Source organism: Glandiceps talaboti, chromosome 12, assembly GCF_964340395.1.
Source record: "Glandiceps talaboti chromosome 12, keGlaTala1.1, whole genome shotgun sequence".
Classification (NCBI taxonomy): Eukaryota; Metazoa; Hemichordata; class Enteropneusta; family Spengelidae; genus Glandiceps; species Glandiceps talaboti.
Genome location: NC_135560.1, coordinates 5,090,689 through 5,111,257, shown reverse-complemented (window position 1 = coordinate 5,111,257; position 20,569 = coordinate 5,090,689). Strand labels below are relative to the sequence as shown.

General features: G+C 33.4%; 1 protein-coding gene across 2 annotated transcripts; it reads right to left on the bottom strand.

Annotated features, from left to right (window-relative positions):
• Positions 1-408: 408 nt before the first annotated feature.
• Positions 409-20,034, bottom strand: LOC144443588 (FERM domain-containing protein 5-like). Of its 2 annotated transcripts, none has more exons than XM_078133126.1 (12): positions 19,800-20,034; positions 10,531-10,635; positions 9,823-9,865; positions 9,055-9,231; positions 8,241-8,364; positions 7,583-7,670; positions 6,698-6,850; positions 6,042-6,130; positions 3,656-3,730; positions 3,002-3,070; positions 1,767-1,825; positions 409-1,413 (listed from the first exon to the last, which is right to left on the bottom strand). In XM_078133126.1, the coding sequence occupies exons 1-12, from the start codon at positions 19,923-19,925 to the stop codon at positions 671-673; spliced, it is 1,851 nt and encodes a 616-aa protein (XP_077989252.1). In that variant the 5' UTR covers positions 19,926-20,034; the 3' UTR covers positions 409-670. The 2 variants fall into 2 exon arrangements, with proteins under 2 accessions (XP_077989252.1, XP_077989253.1); XM_078133127.1 differs by having other exon boundaries at positions 409-1,389.
• Positions 20,035-20,569: the final 535 nt, after the last annotated feature.

Sequence of the window (20,569 nt, the reverse complement as noted above, 5' to 3'; positions counted from 1 at the left end):
TTTCAGACCTCCGGCACATATTTGTGACAGTAAATGACTGACATTTACATATCAGTGGCAGTTACATACCTGTGACAGTTACAAATCAGTGAGTTACATACCTGCAACAGTTACATACCTGTGACAGTTACAAATCAGTGAGTTACATACCTGCGACAGTTACATACCTGTAGTAGTTATATATCTGTGAGTTATATATCTGTGAGAGTAACATGACTGATAATTAAATAACTGTGACAGTTACCGATCTTGGAGTTATGTATCTGTGACAGTTATGTATCTGTGACAGGTGACAGTTACGTATCTGTGACAGCTAGATGACAGTTACGTATCTCTGACAGTTACGTATCTGTGACAGCTAGGTGACAGTTACGTATCTGTGACAGTTACGTATCTGTGACAGCTAGGTGACAGTTATGTATCTGTGAGTTAGATATCTGCGACAGTGACATGAGTAACCGATCTGGGAGTTATATGTCTGTGATAGTTACGTATCTGTGACAGTTATGGAGCTGTGAGTTACGTATCTGTGACAGTTATATATCTGTGACTGTTACATATCTGTGACAGTGACATATGTCAGTAACATGACTGTTAAATAACTGTAACAATTACATATATATGACAGTTAAATGTCTGCCATAGTGAGTTACACACTTTCAAAGTCACTTTAACATTGTCGTTTAAATAAATTGACATCTTTAGCTTTGATATACTCAAATGCCATGATAGATTTGTCAATAACCCAGTCTTTCGATGGATGCATGTAGTCCTGTATTAAGTGATTCATGTATGGGTGATAGTAATCATCGATGAACACATTCACGTAATCATCTTTGAAAACATTGAAATATTTTGTCATAAAGACATGCCATGAGTGGATGAACCATTTCTTAGTGGGTAGATAACATCGATGCACTACTAAGTTCCATTGCCGTGCCATCTGGGTCTTACAGGGTACATAGTACATCTCTCTGACTTGTCTTACTTCTGGAATCCGTCGCAATTCATCTAAATATTCATGTTCAATATCTGTTTCCATGACTGCAATAACCAGGGCAACAGCAAAAAGGAATAAAAGGATAAGTAGGTAAAACAGTAACTTGATACCGACTTTGAATTTGGATGACTTTTGAACTTTTTTCAGTTGTATTGTTTGCTTGGTGTCTTCTGTGACTTCAAACTCAGGTTTCGGGATTTCTTCGTCAGGGTCAAAAATTGTTGGGGTTTCCTCTCCATTACCAGAACCAATACCTAGAGTACTGGGTCCAAATGAAGCATCTCTGGAAAACTCCATTCCTGGTTCGTCGTGGGCTAAATCAAATGTTTCATTGTACACTGGTGTGACATCATCAGCATTAGCTGCCGGCCTGGATGATTGGCCTGAATCTCGATTGGAAAGGTTAAAGAAATCTGGTGAAATAGAATTTCAATAGGTACGACATCAAATAGTTGTCAGATAGATTGGACAACTTTCTGGTAAAATATACAAAACACCAAAGATTGTATGATAGGCTGGAGACATTTGGTAAAATGTGCAAAACATCAAATATTGATTGATGTTAGTAGTTTGGAAACATTGGATAAATTGTACAAAACTCTTCATATTTTCTGACCGGTTGGAGAACTTTCAAGGTCAAATACACAACACATTAAAGAATAGATCTTGAGGACTAATTTTTTGAAGGTTGGTATGACATCATGTCAAGGTCAAAGCTGAGTCATAACTTGTTGATTTAAGAGTTTTAATTCAACTTCAAGCTTACCTCGGTATATTTTATCTTTAAATGAACTTGAACGTCGAGGTTGTAGTTTTGGTGGGCTCCTAGGAAGAAGATCACCGACATTGAGTTAGATGCGACATCAGCATGATAATCAGATTGTAAAGTAAATTTAATACAATGTATGATTTGAGATTTGGAATAGAGAAAATATGCACAGTCAGCATATTAATGTACGCTTGTAGATGTTGCAACACAATTATTTGGCACAGATCTACATCCTACAATCTGCTCTACTATTGCTAAACTCCCTGAGAGCATACACAATTTTTGTACTAAGACTTTTATGCCAGTTCCTTGTATGCAGTAGAGTAGTAGAGATCAGTACAGATGATTTGCAATGTGTGTCATTGTGATAATGTGAAGTTCAACCCTGTTTCCATAGGAACATATATCTAGTCGCCAGCAGAGTATAGTGACTATAATCATTTTGATTAGCATATTAATCATTTTAATAGCATCTCTTATGACCATTGCCATGGGTTCAGTGTTATTGATCCAATTCATTTGTTTACTTTCCCTGTACCGATACGTTATATGTTCCACTTCGATACCTCCAGGTATTGAAGACAAATATCATTTCATACTTGTGTGTCCATTATATCAAAATTTAAGATGTCTACTACCAAATTACTATAGACGTTTTCCAACACGTGTTAAATTCTATAATTTACTGAGATCTAATTCCACAACTGTGTTGAGGAATCTTGGTAAATTTGTTTATAAAGCTATGGATTTAAGACAAGAATTTTATATGGACGCTTGATGTTGCTTGATAAGTTTCTAAGTTTCTACAACATTTCACAACCTGTTATACTGTATTCTATTTTTCATTAAATTTAATGTAATTGTCATTTTGGCCTGTGGCCTAGCTAAAAGACGAATAAACAATATTTATAACATGTTCCACTAGTACACGCTTACATGTCTCCTGTTGTACATGCTAGTCAAGGTATAGACTCCACACTTGCATTTTTTTAGTTCATCACTTCCAGCCTAGCAATCACACAATAAACACCTGTATAGTCCACAAACATAGTCCACAACTTTCACTATCCCTAGATTTCTCACATCAGATACTTGTGATATGTGCACAGACTGTCATATCTTGGTTTAGTTGACTTACTGTTACATTACTGAGCTGGTATGTTTATGTACTCTCTAACAGCTATAAAATAAGCTAGGTTTTTACACAAAAAAAATGTAAGTTTAAATTTTACCGTCGAAATTCTGGAGCTTCTCTGATAATTCTCTCACTTTCTGCAAGAGCTTCTCTTTCTGTTCTTCCACTGTTAACAACACAATATAATATCAACACTTACATATTGTCTGGTATATATGTATTTATGATAATCAGCTTGTCTGATACAGTGTCAGTTTTCTAGCTTTTTACCTTGCTCACAGTTTTTGTTCATCAGACTGTATTGGTTAGATATATTTCTTGATTCATTGGTTACAACATGTGAAGTGAATATATATTGTCTCGCATATTACAAAATATGAAACTGTTATCAGCACTAACCTATCTGTTGACATGGTGACTGAATGTATCTATCAAAGTGATTAACACTAACGTACATGGATCCATAACAACTAAGCATATTCTTGAAAGTTACCAACACTAACCTGTCTGTTGCCATAGCAATTAAAACATATTCATCAGTTACCAACACTAACCTGTATAACCATAGCAACTAAGCATATTCATGAGTTACCAGCACTAACCTGTGTAACCATAGCAACTAAGCATATTCATGAGTTACCAGCACTAACCTGTGTTACCATAGCAACAGAATGTATCCATCAAAGTGACTAACACTAACCTGTATGTTACAATAGCAATTAACATAGTCATCAAAATCACCAACACTAACCTGTATCGGAATTTCTTTACTTTGAAGAAGCGTCCTCCAGATTTCTGTCTTGTTATTTCACTAGATCGTTTAAACCTGAAATAAAAATTACAAACTGAGTCTTTTTAGTGTGTATTCATGGAATTTTACTGTTTACCATTTGCATGGGACGAAGGAAATAAGAACAAGTTCACAATGTTCACAAAGTCACATGAAAACATTAATTTTCAACTAATCATTCAGTTTTAACAACTTGTTAAAATATTTGTAATTTTTTATTTTGTATTGCTATCCAGTACTTGCACAGATATATTCTCTTCATATGTAGAAGTTCTCCTTGATAAAGTTTGGCTTTTTGGCCTCAAGTTTTTGTAAAATACAGGACTGGTGCTTTCTTACCAGTAGGCAAGTCAAATTAATACTTAGTAGCAATGGACTCATCTGGACATGAGATATATCAAACTAAGTTCTACTAGTACTACCACGATTGATTGGCTTATTCAAGTCATGTGATAGAGGTAACTATGGAAACCATAATCTATGTCTTACTACACACTGTAAGCTCTAAAAATAGTGCCAATGGCATTGTTGCACCCTATCCAGTTGCCTATCCCACCCTTTTATTATCTTTGCAATATATGCGATCATTTGGCTGTTGCTCTGGGCGTGGTCATGTTGATAGACATATTTGCATACATTTTTGGAATGTCTGTTCACTTGTCTATGAATCCCTGATGTTATCTTTGCATTATATGTGTTCATTTGCCTGTTGCTATGGGCGTGGTCTTGTAGCTAGGTATATTTGCATAATATATTTTGAATGTTTATTCATTCAGCTATTAATCCCTGTTGTTATCTTTGTGAAATACACCACTGTTTGGCTGTTGCTATGGGCGTGGTCATGGTTGCTAGGGGTATTTGCATACTTTTTTTGACGTTTACTCACTTGCCTACCAGATGATGTTGTTATTTGACCAAAATATACTGCCATTTGGGTGTTGCTAATGGCGTGGTCATGGTTGCTAGGACCAACTGTGTCAAAATATTTTGAAGAAAATCTGCAAAATAACACTTCTAGACATCTCACCAAGCTTCAGTCTCACTCACTTCAAATTCACATTTTTACACCTAATTTGCATATCACTGATGAGATTATTATATGCTTAATATTTCTTCATCTATTCATCCCCAGGTGTATCCACATTAAATTTCAACCCAATCTGCTCAGTAGTTTTTGAGTTTCATTTTTTTGACCAAAAACCACATTTTTTGACCCAAATCACACACCTGTGGTATGATCATTTTGATTTGAACAATTTCCCAACTAGACACCCAAGGTAATACAATCACCAAATATCATGGCAATCAGTCTGGCGGTTTTTGACTTTAAGTTGTTCACACACTCGGTCTGGCAGTTTTTGACTTTAAGTTGCACACACACACACACACACACACACACACACACACACACACACACACACACACACACACACACACACACACACACAGACAGACAGACAGACAGACAGACAGACACTTAGTGATGATGCCTATAGCACTACTGAACCTTATCAGTTCAGTTGTGCTTAAAATGTAGATTATAACAAACATCATGTAATTCTGTCATATCCTGTCAGGCTTCTCTTTCATCGAAGTGATGCATCGTGACATGTAGAGACAATAATGAACAATAACTGCTACAAACTAAGTACACAAAATTATCACCTATACAATTATCTAATTATCACATTGATTGATAATCTCATCAATAATATATTAAATGTCCATTAGGGCGTAAAAAAAATGTGTTTGTGATAACATGGCCTCAGAAAAAAAGGGTACTTCAACAAAAAAACAAACAAAATGTTGGTCAGAAAACCCCTTCTGTGATAGTTTAATGAAATATGTATAGACTTAGCTGGTGAAAGAAAATGGATATGTATGGAGGTCAAGAAGACAGAGAATTTCTTATCATTTTGTTTTAAAATTTTTAAACCAAGCTTAAACCTGGGTCGATGAGGTTATCAGAAACACATCATTTTTTAAATTTGGCCTTACATTAATTAAAATATTCATTTTATCTGACTTCAACAATTCCATTTTTAGTGCAATGTTTCTTTTTTTAGACTATATCATGATCAAAAGATGTTGCCTTTGTTCACATTATTTTACACTGTGCTGTCATTGATTGCCCTCACTATTCAAATGTTTATTTTGTTAGGAACTTATTAATAAAAAATATCATAATTTTTATTGAACAGGTGCACTTGATTTCCCTAGGCGATACTTAAAACAGCCTAGTTCTATATGGTTTTGCTAGGTGTTACTCTAGTCAAGTGTTATGTAGGGCATGGTTTCACTAGGTGACATTACTCACTACTTCTAATAGCACAGTACATCAACTTACTTGAAGAATGATTCATGCTCTATAGCACATTTCCACAGATGTTTACTGGCTGATGTTGAACTGGATCGATATCCATGTGTTACTTTTCTCTGGATAGAAAAAAAAGATGGATACAATCAATCAAATTTAACACTTGGTTTTCTCTTTATTAATTTTTTTTTCTTACACACAAATGGAAATTGCGAAACACTGTTCTCCATTGTAAATTGTACTTTATTCAGTATTCTCTACAGCAGGACATCCCGGTATTTAGGTTTGCTGACGACATGTTAGTCCTCCATTTTAAAGACTTCTAATATACATGTGTGAAAATCTACTGTGTCGGTGCTCAGTCTTGCAAAATTTGGAAGTTCAAGTTGCAAAAAACAATTATTAGATATCAGGGTTCATTTTCACTGTAGTTAGGTTTTAATTATAATAATCTAAATTTAAACTGAAATTCTGGCACACACAATTATAACACATGAAATATAACAAAGATAGCACTAATTGCATTGTAGCATAACTGTACAGTATGGGCATTGACTGATGAATGTTTTTGGACTCTGAATTCATGATACACAAAAATATTACTGCTAACAGAGGCTGACAATTATTGAGAATATTAAACCATGTTTTAATTTCCTTTATTGATGGTTTTATAGCATTGTACTTACATGGTTAAACATTGCATGGACAAAAAACGTCTTGCCATCATATGACACTTTATTGATGTCAATCCATTTGAAGAGTTGGACACGTTTTCTGTTTTCAAACAATGATATACCTTGATAGGTGAGACCAATAAACAACTGAGTTCCATAGATGTCCTAGGGAGGTACAAACAAGTTAAAAAACACTGTAACCATATGTTAACATTAAAAAGTGGTGGTGAAAAAACTCTGTCGTTGAATTGATGAACACACTCTACATGTTTGGTGACAACTGTCAAATAGTACACTATTTTGTTGCTGGCCAGGGCATACTGTAAACCTTGATATTTTCACTACTAGAAAATTTATTGATTTTACCGTCTTCAGCTAGTTTTCAAAGACTAATTTTTTAATAATTACCAAACTGGTACATCATGTTCACGTACAAGAAGGCATTTTAGTCACTACTTTTCTTCATGTTTTTGTTTTCCAGTGAAATATTAAAGCAAAAATAAGTCTTTAGTGAAAATTTCCAGGTTAACATAGTCATAATTGAGCACAGAGACCACACAACCATATTTGTAGTTTTGTCTGAAAGCAGACACAATCTTTCATTCTTTATTTATAACACTGTTCAGACAAAAGCTGACCAAAAAGTGACAGGTGTGAATAAAAGTAACTTGCATCCTGAAGATGACATAAAGTTTTCTGGGTTTACATTGATACTCTGAACAGTATGAAATGAATAATACCTGTAATAGTAATTTTACAATATGAGTCACTCTTTATATAACACTTTTCAACACTGTGCTCAAATTGCTTTACAATTATTACCCCTGGCATGGACTATATCGACACAAAATCCATTTAAACTTCAAATCCCTGGGGAGTATCTACATAATTATTTACCTTGACAGGATGGGGATCCACACCATATGTCTCTAGCACTATGGCTTTCTTTAGGAAAATATCTTCTGCTTGACTAGCTGAAATTCCTCTGTATATTTCAGTAATATAAGAAAACATGAAACATCATGTTGTCATTCTAAATAATGTTGTCATAAAAGTCACAGTATCTGGTCATTAAAAGTGTTGTTAACAGAATCATTCCTGAATGATCTTCATTGATCTGATAATAGCACCCATCATGGTAAGTTCAAGTATTAAGCAGCTCTAATATAACATTTCATTGGGGTTTTTTTTGGCATGCAATGAAATTTCACAGATTGAAATATTTGACAAAAAACTTTGTCTGTTTGAAGGCAAAGCTGACTTACATATGACGAAATCAATATATGAAACCAATATGAAAACCTTTCTTATGATAAATTTATATGAGTACTCCAACTGGTGGAGGGTCTATGGTACAATGTTATACAAGTATATTAAAACAAAACTATTTTGTTTGTTCATGGTTCTCATAGAAACTGTGTACATATGGCCTTGACTTTGTAAAGTCTCATCACAAAGTCAGCTTCAGATAATTTATAATTAATTAATTAATTAATAATGATACATTTAATTAAATTCCATATTTAGATTCTAACCACCCAAGAATTTTATTTACCTTGCCATTGTTTGGTGAAGTTCTTCCATCCTATTTTCTAACTTTTCTGTTTGATTTGGAGCAATGGCAAATTCTGAGGCGTATCCAGGTAGGTGGAACATCCGGTCATAGTTTCCAAGCACGGCTGAAATTAAAATTAAACAATTTTGTATAAACAGTTGTGACTGTACCCGGTCTGTATACTGACACAATGAAGAACTTTGTGTGAAATATAAACATTGTTTAGAATATTCAGTTTATTTTGATATATTGTTATAAAATACATTCTCAAACAACTTAAATTGTTTCACATATTAGAGTTGGTTTTATTCCTATATACTATTCTAATAGACATGACTTTTTGCTGGAAGTTACACAAAACACTACATCTTAACTAGTTTTTTAGCTATCGTGCTAGTTACAGCTATGGCATGTATAAATACTAATTGTACTATTGTTGGAATTATTATTATAAATTATATTAACACAGGTGGGTCTCCTGAATACTTACAATAATAATATTTGTTTCACCTCTCTCCATACACTGTTTCCTCAAGGTAATATGAGGGATATTTTAGCTAGAGCAAATTGGGAGATGTTCACTGATGCTGTCATAAAGGGTGGGTCTGCTTACCTTGTAAGATATATACTCCTAGTTCAGTTGTTTCTTACCTTGTATAAAGATATATGCACCTAGTTCAGATGTTTACCTTGTAAGAAACATGTATATATCCACCTAGTTAAACTCTATCTTACCTTATAAGATATATACTCCTATTTCAGCTGTTTACCTTGTAAAATACATGTATATGCACCTAGTTCAACTATTTCTTACCTTGTAAAATATATGCACCTAGTTCAGCTATTTCTTCCTTGGAACACATTAGTCTGTCATGTAGTAGATCTCTTTTCAGTTGTAAATACATCTGATATCTTGTTAATTCTTCTTTTAGCCTAGTTGGGTCAGCTGGGTAAAACTTAACACGGAACACTAAGTTCTGCCCAGCCTGTCCTGAAATGGGAAATTATGAATAAGATGAACCAATATGAACCTCAGTATGTGATAAACCCTATACCGCCTAAATATGGGTATATGGACCTCAGTATGTGATAAACCCTTTACAGCCTAAAGATAGGTATATGAACCTCACTATGTGATAAACCCTCTACAAACAAAAATATGGGTATATGAACCTCAGTATGTGATAAACCTTTCACAGCCTATATATGGGTATACAGCCTAGATTTGCTTTTGGGTATGAAGACAATAGGAGGGTAAAACAATGTGTATAGTCATAGAAATATAGGTACATGTATATCTGACTTCACTTAAAGTTCATACATCCAAAGGTTCAGGAGAGATTTCTGTCTGCTAAACCCTACTTCATACAGAACAAAATACTAGTTTGAAGTACAACAAAATTATCAAACTGTACATTAGAACAAATCCAATGGATGAATTATCAATATCATTTGACATAGCAGCGAGTAATATCATTCCTACTTGTTTTATACAGCATGTAAATCACTGTATAAGAAATCACTATAATGATATACGAGTATACTTTATGCAGGCATGTTGTGTATGTGATGACATACCTACCTCTTACTTGTCTGTGCACATACTTGGCTGGGTCCAACCAGTGCTGAAATGAAATACATTATATCAATTATATGAAATAATCAATTAGTCACTTGTTTCCTATGTGTATAGCAATGCATTCTTTGTATATGTTTATGACAGAAGATTTATATTTCTCCCATGTACACAATCAAATATGTTATCTGGCACTTAAGGAATGTTGCCATGATACATTGTGAATTGATTTCAAGGGATAACTTTGTCAATTGTACTCTGGTCGACTCTGTGACATAGCCCAGGGCTGATGTTCTTTGATACAGTCTGTCTTTCTGAATGGTTGGCTTATTTTGTTTGCAATGGTAGGCCAATCGAAATGGTTGTCTGGTTCTGTCTGTAGTAGTTGGCCTATCTGTATATGGTGACCTGATTGTGTCTGGAATGGTTGGCATTATACCGTATACTGTATTATGTAAACAGAGGAATGATTCTGTCTGTAGTGGTTGGCCTATATAAATAATGTCAGTGGTACATCTATATGATTCTGTGGTGGTTGACCTACATATTCACTTACTTTTACTTTTAAAAACTATTTTCAAATTGATGAAGTTTATAAAAATGTTTTCCTCAATTCTCAGACATACAATTAAGCAAGAATGAAGTATGAATCATATCAGTAGTCAAACAAGCAATACTGGAGTTTAATGTGAAGTAATTTCATGTTTTCCTTACTCTTTGTTTTTCTCCATCTACAAATCGTAATCCAAAGTAGTCTCTCTCCAGAATATTGAGTGTATTGCACACATGGTCTAACAGGAACTGTCCTTTTGTTTCTTTCTGTAACAAATGTGAAAAAGGGAAGTGAGAACAACAAGTAAAAATCTATCGATAATTACTATGCTGAACTTCCCATTACAGGGGTTGATTCTTGCCTGACAAAAGTTGAACAACTGTTACCGTACGTTGATTTTTAGTTATGTTCAGAAAATTATCAATCTCCTGGCTAATTATACGTCATACAATTATCAAACTTCAATTAATTATGCAATACATGTATTAGAAAACAATTAAAAATACCGCCAATGGCATTGTAGCACAACTGTACAGTTTTTAAAAATGTTTATCCATATGCTAGTCCATGCTAACAATAGATATTCATTTGCTGAATGACTATCCAGTTGCCTATCCAACCATGTTGCTATCTTTGCGATATAATGTATATGCGATCATTTGGCTGTTGCTATGGGCATGGTCTTGTTGCTAGGCACATTTGCATACATTTTTTAAATGTTTATTCATTTGTCTTTCAATTCCTGTTACTAGTATCTTTGAAATATACATGATTTGGCTGTTGCTATGGGTGTGGTCTTGTTGCTAGTCAAATTTACATACATTTTTTGAATGTTTGTTCAATTGTCTATTAATCCCTGTTATCTTTGTGAAATACACCATCATTTGGCTGTTGTTATGAGCGTAGTCATGATTGCTAGGGACATTTGCATACATTTTTTGAATGTTTACTCACTTGCCCACCAGATGACAAAATATGCTGCCATTCAGTTGTTGCTAAGGGTGTGGTCATGGTTGCTAGGGCGACTTGTGTCAAAATATTTTGAAGAAAATCTGCAGAATAACACTTCTAGAAACATCTCACCAAGTTTTATTCTCATTGATCAAGTACTTTTTGAGATATAAATTTTTTGACCAAATTTCACATTGTTTCACCTAATTTGCATATTACTAATGAGATGATTTTATGCTTAATACTTCTTCATCTATACACCCACAAATATATCCCTCTTAAATTTCAGCCCAATCTGCTGTGTAGTTTTGGAATTATAGGTTTTTGACCAAAAGGACACATTTTTAGCCCTAATTTGCATATTACTAAGGGAATCACCATGTCATGAACAAATCTTAATTTATTCACATCTGAGAATGTTCCCACCAAATTTCATGCCACTCTGCTGAGTAGTTTTGGAGTTTAAGTTTTTTGATCAAAAATCCCATTTTTTGACCCAAAACCAACATCTCTGATGCAATCATTTTCATTTGAACAATTTCCCAACTAGACACCAGAAGTAACATGACCACCACATATCAAAGCAATTGGTCCAGCAGTTTTTGACTTTCAGTTGTTTACATACACATCCACACAGACAGATAGACAGACACTTTGCCATGCCTATAGCACTACTGAACCTTCAGTTCAGTTGTGCTAAAAACAGGAAATATGACCACTAGGACAAAAACTTATCTGACTGGTCTGAAATAAACAGTTACAACAGTTACTGTTTTTTATGTATCTTGAGCAGAGGCCAGAGTTGGTCACGAGAGTCTGTATTGTTACCAAGGACTGTACATATGGTGCAGATGCAACTCGTGGACACTCACTCAAGCTGAAGAAATCTAAATCACACTCTCTCAACATTTGTTTCACTCACAGAGTCTTCCAACCATGGAACAATCTACTGGAATATATTGTTACTGCTCTTACTCTAAACTCATTTAAAATCAAGATTAGACAACACTGGATAAATGCATCATATCTATACAACCATACATCTGATCCATACTTCCAGATTGATTGTACCGGTAAATACGTACTGGACTGGACTATTGTAAACTATTGGCACTTTGCACAGATCTTTGACATCACCAGTATAAAATGATGATGATGATGATGATGATGATGATGATGATGATGATGATGATGATGATGATAGTGATGATGTGCAAAGTTATAATGTCAACTGTTAACTTGTTAAGGTCATCATATGGTCAAAGGTCAAAGCAGACTTGTCAAGGCTATCAATCACAAGTTTAAGGTTGATGTGGAACTGCATTCTACCGACTATTTTAATCACATTCCAGACATAACAGTTCTGCTTCACCAGCTGAGTTGTGTGGTACACATTTACACTTTCTCAATGATGATAGTTAGACCACCACAACCTAAGGCTTATGAAGCCCTTGGAAAGGTCCAACTGATTCAGAGCATATGTATAACAGTGTAATATGTTTTCTTATAATCAATTACAAAACAAGCAACAGCTGTCGATTTTCTTCTAAAATTGTTCTCCAGCCTAACAGTGTCAACATATCCAAACTCACAAAGGGTATGTCGTTTCATTAGCAAACATGAAATATACGATTTGCTAGCCATTAAATTAAACTGTAGGAAATGAAGTGGCTATCCTGTAAATGTCAAGGTTTCTAAGACAGTTTCAATGACATTATTACTGAATAATTAAATCAATGAATGAATATTTATGTTCATAGTAGATGGATAGACCACACATTTGGTTCTAATTTACTGTTCCAAAGTAACAACATTTCAATTTTCACTGTCTAATTGATTCATAGGTCCACAAACATATTTCCTATGATTTCTACATTTGGTATCTATTGCAATCAAAACATGCCAAGATGTTCATGATTGGGTAAAGAATCTTAACTGCTGGAGTTAGAGTAAACTGTTTATCTTACAACTTTTTGATCAGCTACAGTTTAACACTGTGTGTTACAATCGTAAATCACTGGGCATTATAGATTGACTATAAAAGTATTATCAGTAATTCAGCTATCTTTAACAGAAAATGTATTTTTTGTGAAAATGAAAGTCTATTAATGTTCTTGAAGATGAACTGCATGTTTTGTTATTTTGTCCTTTACACCAGTCTCTTAGAAAGGAATACCAAATTATTTTATACAGTACACAACACGAGAAAAAGCACTAACCTTCTTACTTTCAACCAGAAATCAACTTACAATTTTTTTGTCTATTTTTGTATTCAAAGCTTTTTTAGTCAGAGAGAAGACGCTATTATCTTTGTAATTTCTATTTCATTTGTAATTGTGTTCCATAAGTTGCTGTCTTTATATTTATCCTCATTTTTTGTCAAATGGTGGGCTACCTTTTCTTATGATATAAATATAAATCAAAATAAATCAGAAATTCAAACACTGTACATTTAGTATAGTCACTTTTAACAGAACTAATGCCAGTATTATGGTTCATAGTCTAGAGACTATATCCATTGCCATTGGTTTTTGAATCTAAAGATATTTTTAGACTATCTGATCCACTCGTACAAAAAAAAACCAGATTTGACATCGTCATGCTAGCTGTAAACAAAGTAATGATAAATGACCTTTAAATTACTAACTTACATTCCCGATTAATAGTCCTGGTAATTTGAGAAAGATAAGAATGTTTAATATTGCAATGCAACTTTTTCAAAGTCATATTTCATATTTATTCATATTCCAATATGTAGCTTTGGAATGGCTTTTGAATAACCACATCAACCACACAGTTAACCTTAAATACATATGTACAGTCCAAATAAAACATTTATTGACAAGTATATCTAAATTAAAAAGTTCGAAATGACAGGATGACTTGTATATACCAGCACCATATTAAGTTTAATATGGCCTCTAAGTTTATTCCTACCCTGATAGAACCTCTCTGAGTGAGTCACCAAGTGTCTGAAGACATTCCAACCATGCCCTACACTATGATAACAAGAATAGTTATACTCAGTACAATAACAACAGTGGAAAGTTTAGTCCATCCAAAACATCTAACCACAGAAAATATACTGTTGCATTATGATATTTATCATATTTTCTCATGTTTAGATTTTCTACTTGTAACTTATTAAATTAATAGTTCCAGTAGCTGTACCTGGAACAATATTTTCCATAACTTTTGTTTGCATATTTGACTTAAAAGGCCAGTGTTTCAATCCATGGTTCCCATATTATTGCTATCATATCAGTGAAGACTTTTATCATTCTTTTGTTATGGACTAACTTTTTCTATAGCTTTGCAGTAACTATTTTTTTTCACCAAAATTTTAAATCCTTATTGAACATTGGTCTTTAAGGTCAATCCCAGGTCAATCACATCTAGTGTTATCTTATCTGTAGAACTATAAGGATTATGTGGAATAATTCTTTTGTTCTGGACCGACTTTTTTCTATAACTCTTGTCTTACAACTTTTTTCTCTCTAATTGAATGTACAATCAAAATTAAGGGGGTCAGCAATGAACTTTTTTTAATTTTTACTGTTTGGGGTATAACATCACTATTTTGTTATAATTCATGATAAATATTAGTTTGACTTTCATGTCTTTTTAAAGATATTTTCTTACACTTCAGTTAAAAGTTTTGGCTTCAAAAAGATGAAACTTAGAATAGGATTGAGTAATTAGAATCGCAATTTGTTGTCTGGCCTATTAAAGTATGAAGTAAAAAGTAATATTTCTTTTATCAAAGTTCTATTTTACAAAATCTCTATTTATGGCATGACATTCTGCTTTAACAAGTTACTGGTCATTATTGAGGTTTGTTATTGACAACACCTTTATAGTAGTCTATGTTCATATTACAGGGATCAGAGTAACTTTTAGTCTGACTTCAGTCATAACACTGATGAGCTGTATTTTGGGAGCCATGTTCAGATTGGATTTGTCAAATGTGCTACCCAACTTAGACCTCACTACATTTACAACCCCTAATAGATGGGTGATTGCCAAGAACTGTGTCATCAACTGAGACCACAGTCAACCTAACACAGTTCCGACTTATAAACCACCCTCTGGCAATGGGTCTATTCTAGCCTGACTCTTGGGCCAACTTCAACTAATCAAAATTATATTTTTAATTCATGTTAAGACCAGAGTCGAGTTGGTTTAAAGTGTCCAGTGTGAATGCACTATATGCATCCAACAAAATTAAAGTTGAAATATTTTTGTTCTGTACAGTTAGTTTGTTTAAATAAAGTACTCCTTTTCAATTTTGATTAATTAACTGCAGCTATAGCAATCTACAAAATTACAAATGTACTGTCTAGAATTCTTCATTCTGTGCAATCGATTTTGTTCTAAAGTACTCATTTCAATTTTGATTATCCTGTTTGAGTCTAATTATCAACATTAGTTACGGTCTGATCACATTATAATTATTGCGAATTCAACCAAGTGGCAGAACTGGAGAGTAACAGCTGATGTTTATGAGTCCAAAAGACATCTTTTACTACCAACAGTTAGTTTAATGACTATATACAAATGGATATTCTTCTTTCAAAACATATTTCATTGCAAAAACAAGAGCATCAAAAAAATTAAATGTAGTTAAGATTTTCATTCATATATTGTATGGGATCACATTATTATATATTATACTATCATATTGCATTATATCATACCATATCATATCATATACTATATTGTTATATATTCATATTATATTACGTTTATTATGAATTGTATTACACAAATGCATGCAAATCTTCACCTGCATGACATATCAAACTGGACATATCAAAAAACCTGAGTCCATTCTATGCTACAATCACATTATCTTAATAATTATGTACTTTCTAAACTGGTAAATACACAAACGTTAGTCTAGTCCCTATACGATATTGTTACAATTTACAACTCTACTATTTTCAAAACATCCAGCAAGAAGGATCTACAGCTACTACCGATCCAGGGACATATCGCCAACAGTTTACCTACACAAATCAACCCAAAATTTTAAGGGTTTCAACCTGAACATAACAACCACATAGCTGGTGATCTGTAACCCAACTACCATACAACCTGGTTGAACTTTGTCCATGTTCGGAGTCCCATTCCCCCCTCCTACATGTGTTTTAGAGTAGAGATCACATTGGTATCGAGACTAATATACACATTTACTTTCCATACATCCTTGGGTGGTATGAGTTTGATATGCAGAGGTACTTTTAAATTAATTTGTATTTAATTCTATCATCAAAATGTTGATAATTGGTGATGATTTGTATATAGCTTTCGGTAACTTTTGTTGAGCTTGAGCTCAGAATGTGAAGAATGCAAATGACAAACAAATATCATATTCAGAAAACTAAACTTAAATTTAAAACTAAATTTGAGAAACCACAGTACAAACTGTCGACCTGTTGATTGTAAGCTTGACTTTGTGACAGGTGATGAATGAAAGTCGTGCAATAATGTAATTTGCATAGCTGTTGCATAACCGTTGGATACCATTTTTGATGAGTGGAAAAAATATTGTGCAAAGTAAAGCTGCAGTATTCATGATTCAAAATTGTAGCAAAATAATGGATTCTTGTAATTATGTGATAAATATAATCCCACTGTCAAAAATGGCGTCCAACGGCTATGCAAATTTCCCACGAAATCAATGTTAGTTTTACATTTTAATGATCCTTGGATGATTCTGAGGACTACAAATACTCACCTGCAGCTCACTCACATTTGTATAAGTCTGTGGAATCATACTCGGAGTATTATGAGGAAAATCTAACATTGCTTTCATGGGCTTATATATATAGGTACCATACTTTATTACATTATATCATGTCATTTTATATTAGACCATATTATATTATACTATATTATTATATTATACTCATATAATGTTATGTTATACAATTTCATTATGTCATGTATATTTCATTTCATAGATCTTAAAACAATTGTCTCAAATTGTGATACACCTCCAAAGCAAATGTCACTAATTTTTTTTTTTTTTTTTTTTTTGGGGGGGGGGGGGGGCAGTATGAACTAAATCAACCCTCTTCAGATCAAGTCTATGTAAAAGATAATGACTGTGGCAGGGGGGCAGTATGAACTAAATCAACCCTCTTCAGGTCAAGTCTATGTAAAAGATAATGACTGTGGCAGAACTAGGGCCATGAAGTTCACATACGGATTAAAATTTAGGAGTGAAAATACAGTTGTCTGATTATTTATAGCTGTAGAAAAATGTGGTCCTGAACAAAGAGAATGAGTCTACTTAATCCTTAGCTAATACAAAGATAGTACTTACACAAGAACCTGGGATTGAATCATGGGCCTTTAAATAGGGACACTATGAGTTTTATTTGCAGACAAAATATGGCATATTAGAAACCATTAAATACATCTAGAAGCTTTTGAGAAATTTTATCAGTGTTTAGTATTTAAAGATTTTACGTTATATGTCATTATGTGACTTATTTAAATTGTTATTTGCACGTACTTACATGTGAAATAGTATTGTAAAGAATGAAAGGAAAAAATAACTTTTAGCACAAAAATAACTTTTAGTTATAACTCAATCACTTGATGTCATCCTGTGGTAACACAGTTCACTAAATTGCTAGGTAACACGGCTTATTTTATACAAAGTGAAAACTTTCTGTCAAATTTAGATTTGATATTAAATCCCTGACTTACTGGGTAAAACAGCTTAATAGAGCTAGTGTGCAATTACTTATGTCTGTCAAGTTTTGTTCAATAAAATTCTTGATTTGATGGGAAAACAGTTTATACATCGTGAACAGTCTTTCGATCAAGTTTTGTTTGATAAAATCTTTGACTTTAATATAATTTGGTAAATTGGCTTACACAAAGTGAACACTCTCTATCAAGTTGTTTGATAAAATCCCTGGCTTAGAAGGCAAAATGGCTAAAAGGCATTTCTGTTCATTTGTTCTGAAAGAATCCTGACTCCAGGTCGATAAACAAATTGCCTAAGTGGGTTCAAGTATAAATAGAATCCTGAATCCAGGTCAATCAAATTAATTTGGTGGCTTCAAGTATATAAACAGAATAAACTGTTTTTCTGTTCAGTTTAATTTGATGGTAATCACGTATATAGTACAACACAGCAGCTACTGAAGCAGATAACCTGGTTGGTATACTTGAGTAGCTGCTTGAATCAGATGTATTTTGCACCAGTTCAAGGCCAACTGTTGCCAAGGTTGCATACACTACTAAAACCTGACTGGTGAAATTATTTTTTAATGAGAATTTAATGAAATACATTGATTGAATACTTTAATATTTTGGCAGGCAGGACTTCAATACAAACTTCAACATAACACAAATGCTTCTTTGTAACCAGTGCGTCCTCTAACCACTTTGACGTGCCATTGATGTATGATGCACACAATGTCCAGTGAGGACACACCAAAATTTGGTGTTCCTCTATCACTTACTATGTGGTGACTCACAAGAAATCCCAGTTTTTCTCATTTTGACTCACAACAACAAAATTTGGCTGTCATTGCAGGGCACACTTTTTGTAACTATATATTTACAGAACTCTGAGGTTTATGTGTATACACCAAAATATGCTATCTTTGAAAGGTATGTACATTATAAATAGAAAATCATGTAATTGAATACAATAAAATATACTCAGATTTCTCAGCAAAAAACAACAACTATATATGATAATTGAATATGAAAAAGACATATTAATAGTTATGCCTCTTATATTACATAACTCTATAATCTATTTTTTAAAATTCATATATTCTTGAAGTTTCCCCTTGTGTGTTGATGTATAACTAGGCTAACAAAGTCCTGGCCATAATAATTATAGAGTCTGTATGGTTTATTTTGTGAAGTTGACATTACTTTTGATTTTTAGTACTCCATATCATTTGAAAATATCTTTAAGAGGAGTTCGATATGAATCATAATTTCTTTCTCTAATGTAATGGTAATTTCCATATTATGTAAAGTTTTAATTATATACTTCAAATTTGCATAATTCGGATAAAATATGCAGATGCATACATTTATATTTTATTCATACATTTGATCTACGTTTGAAAGTCAAAAATGAAAGGAAAGAAAAGAAAAATAAACAAAAAAATGTAAGTAAAGTATGTTTATCGCGTTTTTCACAACGCAATATAAACTACTTATTATGCCGTCGGTCAGTGGGTAGCACTTTCACGACTCAACGCGCAAACACGTCACCGTAAAATTAATTTCTACCGTTGAATGGTCAGAACGGAGATATCGCTCAATACAAATGAGAAACGGGCGTAATCATTGGAATATTAATGAAAATAAAAATACTGTCAACACTGACATTAGCTTACTGCATATTACATTGTACAAATCTGAAAGACGAGAATAATTTCATCCCGATATATCGGTACGAGTCTCGACTCAAGTAACTAGCGAAGAACTACTTTACCTCATAACTACATTCCATCGGATCAGATTCGTCCAGCAACCCAATCATACATTTTTGTTCGTCCAGTAATTGGAACGGCTTTTTTCTCCTGGTTAGAGTTCCTAACTTGGTTAGCATGGTCGACATGGTTGCAGGTAATGCTGGAAGAACTTAGCGTGTAGACATTCCCGTGTTTACAGGACAACTGATCTCGACTACGAATCAATCCCCTTCCCACCGCAAGCAACTGTCTCGCGTATTATTCTAATCTGAGTTGATGACCTCTTTCAATATGGCCTCGATGACTAGTTTTACTTCATTTGCATAATCATGTAAACAGTCATTTGCATATCTAACTTTCTAAAGCCAAAAGGTCGTTCAGTAGAGGTCACACAAGGCCAGCAGTGTGCTATTATGAGACAGTGAATTTCCGACCAATGACTTTGAAAAAACAAATGAACAGATCTCAAGTCAAGTCAGCAATAAATCAATCGCCTTGAGTAAATAATTTTAACGGGTGGATGGACAGTTCTATATATCCTGAGACAACTTGAATCACAAGATTGAATTTTACTTTTAAAACTCTTTATGCTAACTTTATTTCAAAAAAGAAATTGTATATCTCAATATCGTTGATTCTTAAGATTCTTTAAAAAAAGAAAAGAAATTAGACTATAGAAACATCAAAAGTTATGACATGTACAATGTAGTGTTACAAAGCCATTTCAAACTCAAATTCAATGGGTTTTTTTACTATTTGAAATCTACATGCATAAATGTTATGAAAAAGA

What these genes read in the sequence shown, in the direction of transcription:
- LOC144443588 (XM_078133126.1), bottom strand. Translation starts at nt 19,925, where the DNA reads ATGTCGACCATGCTAACCAAGTTAGGAACTCTAACCAGGAGAAAAAAG. An exon ending in AGGTGCATATATTTTACAAG is followed by an intron (nt 8,365 to 9,054) that starts GTAAGAAATAGT and finishes TTTTAATTTCAG; the next exon opens with CCGTGCTTGGAAACTATGAC. An exon ending in CTTCACCAAACAATGGCAAG is followed by an intron (nt 7,671 to 8,240) that starts GTAAATAAAATT and finishes TGAAATATACAG; the next exon opens with AGGAATTTCAGCTAGTCAAG.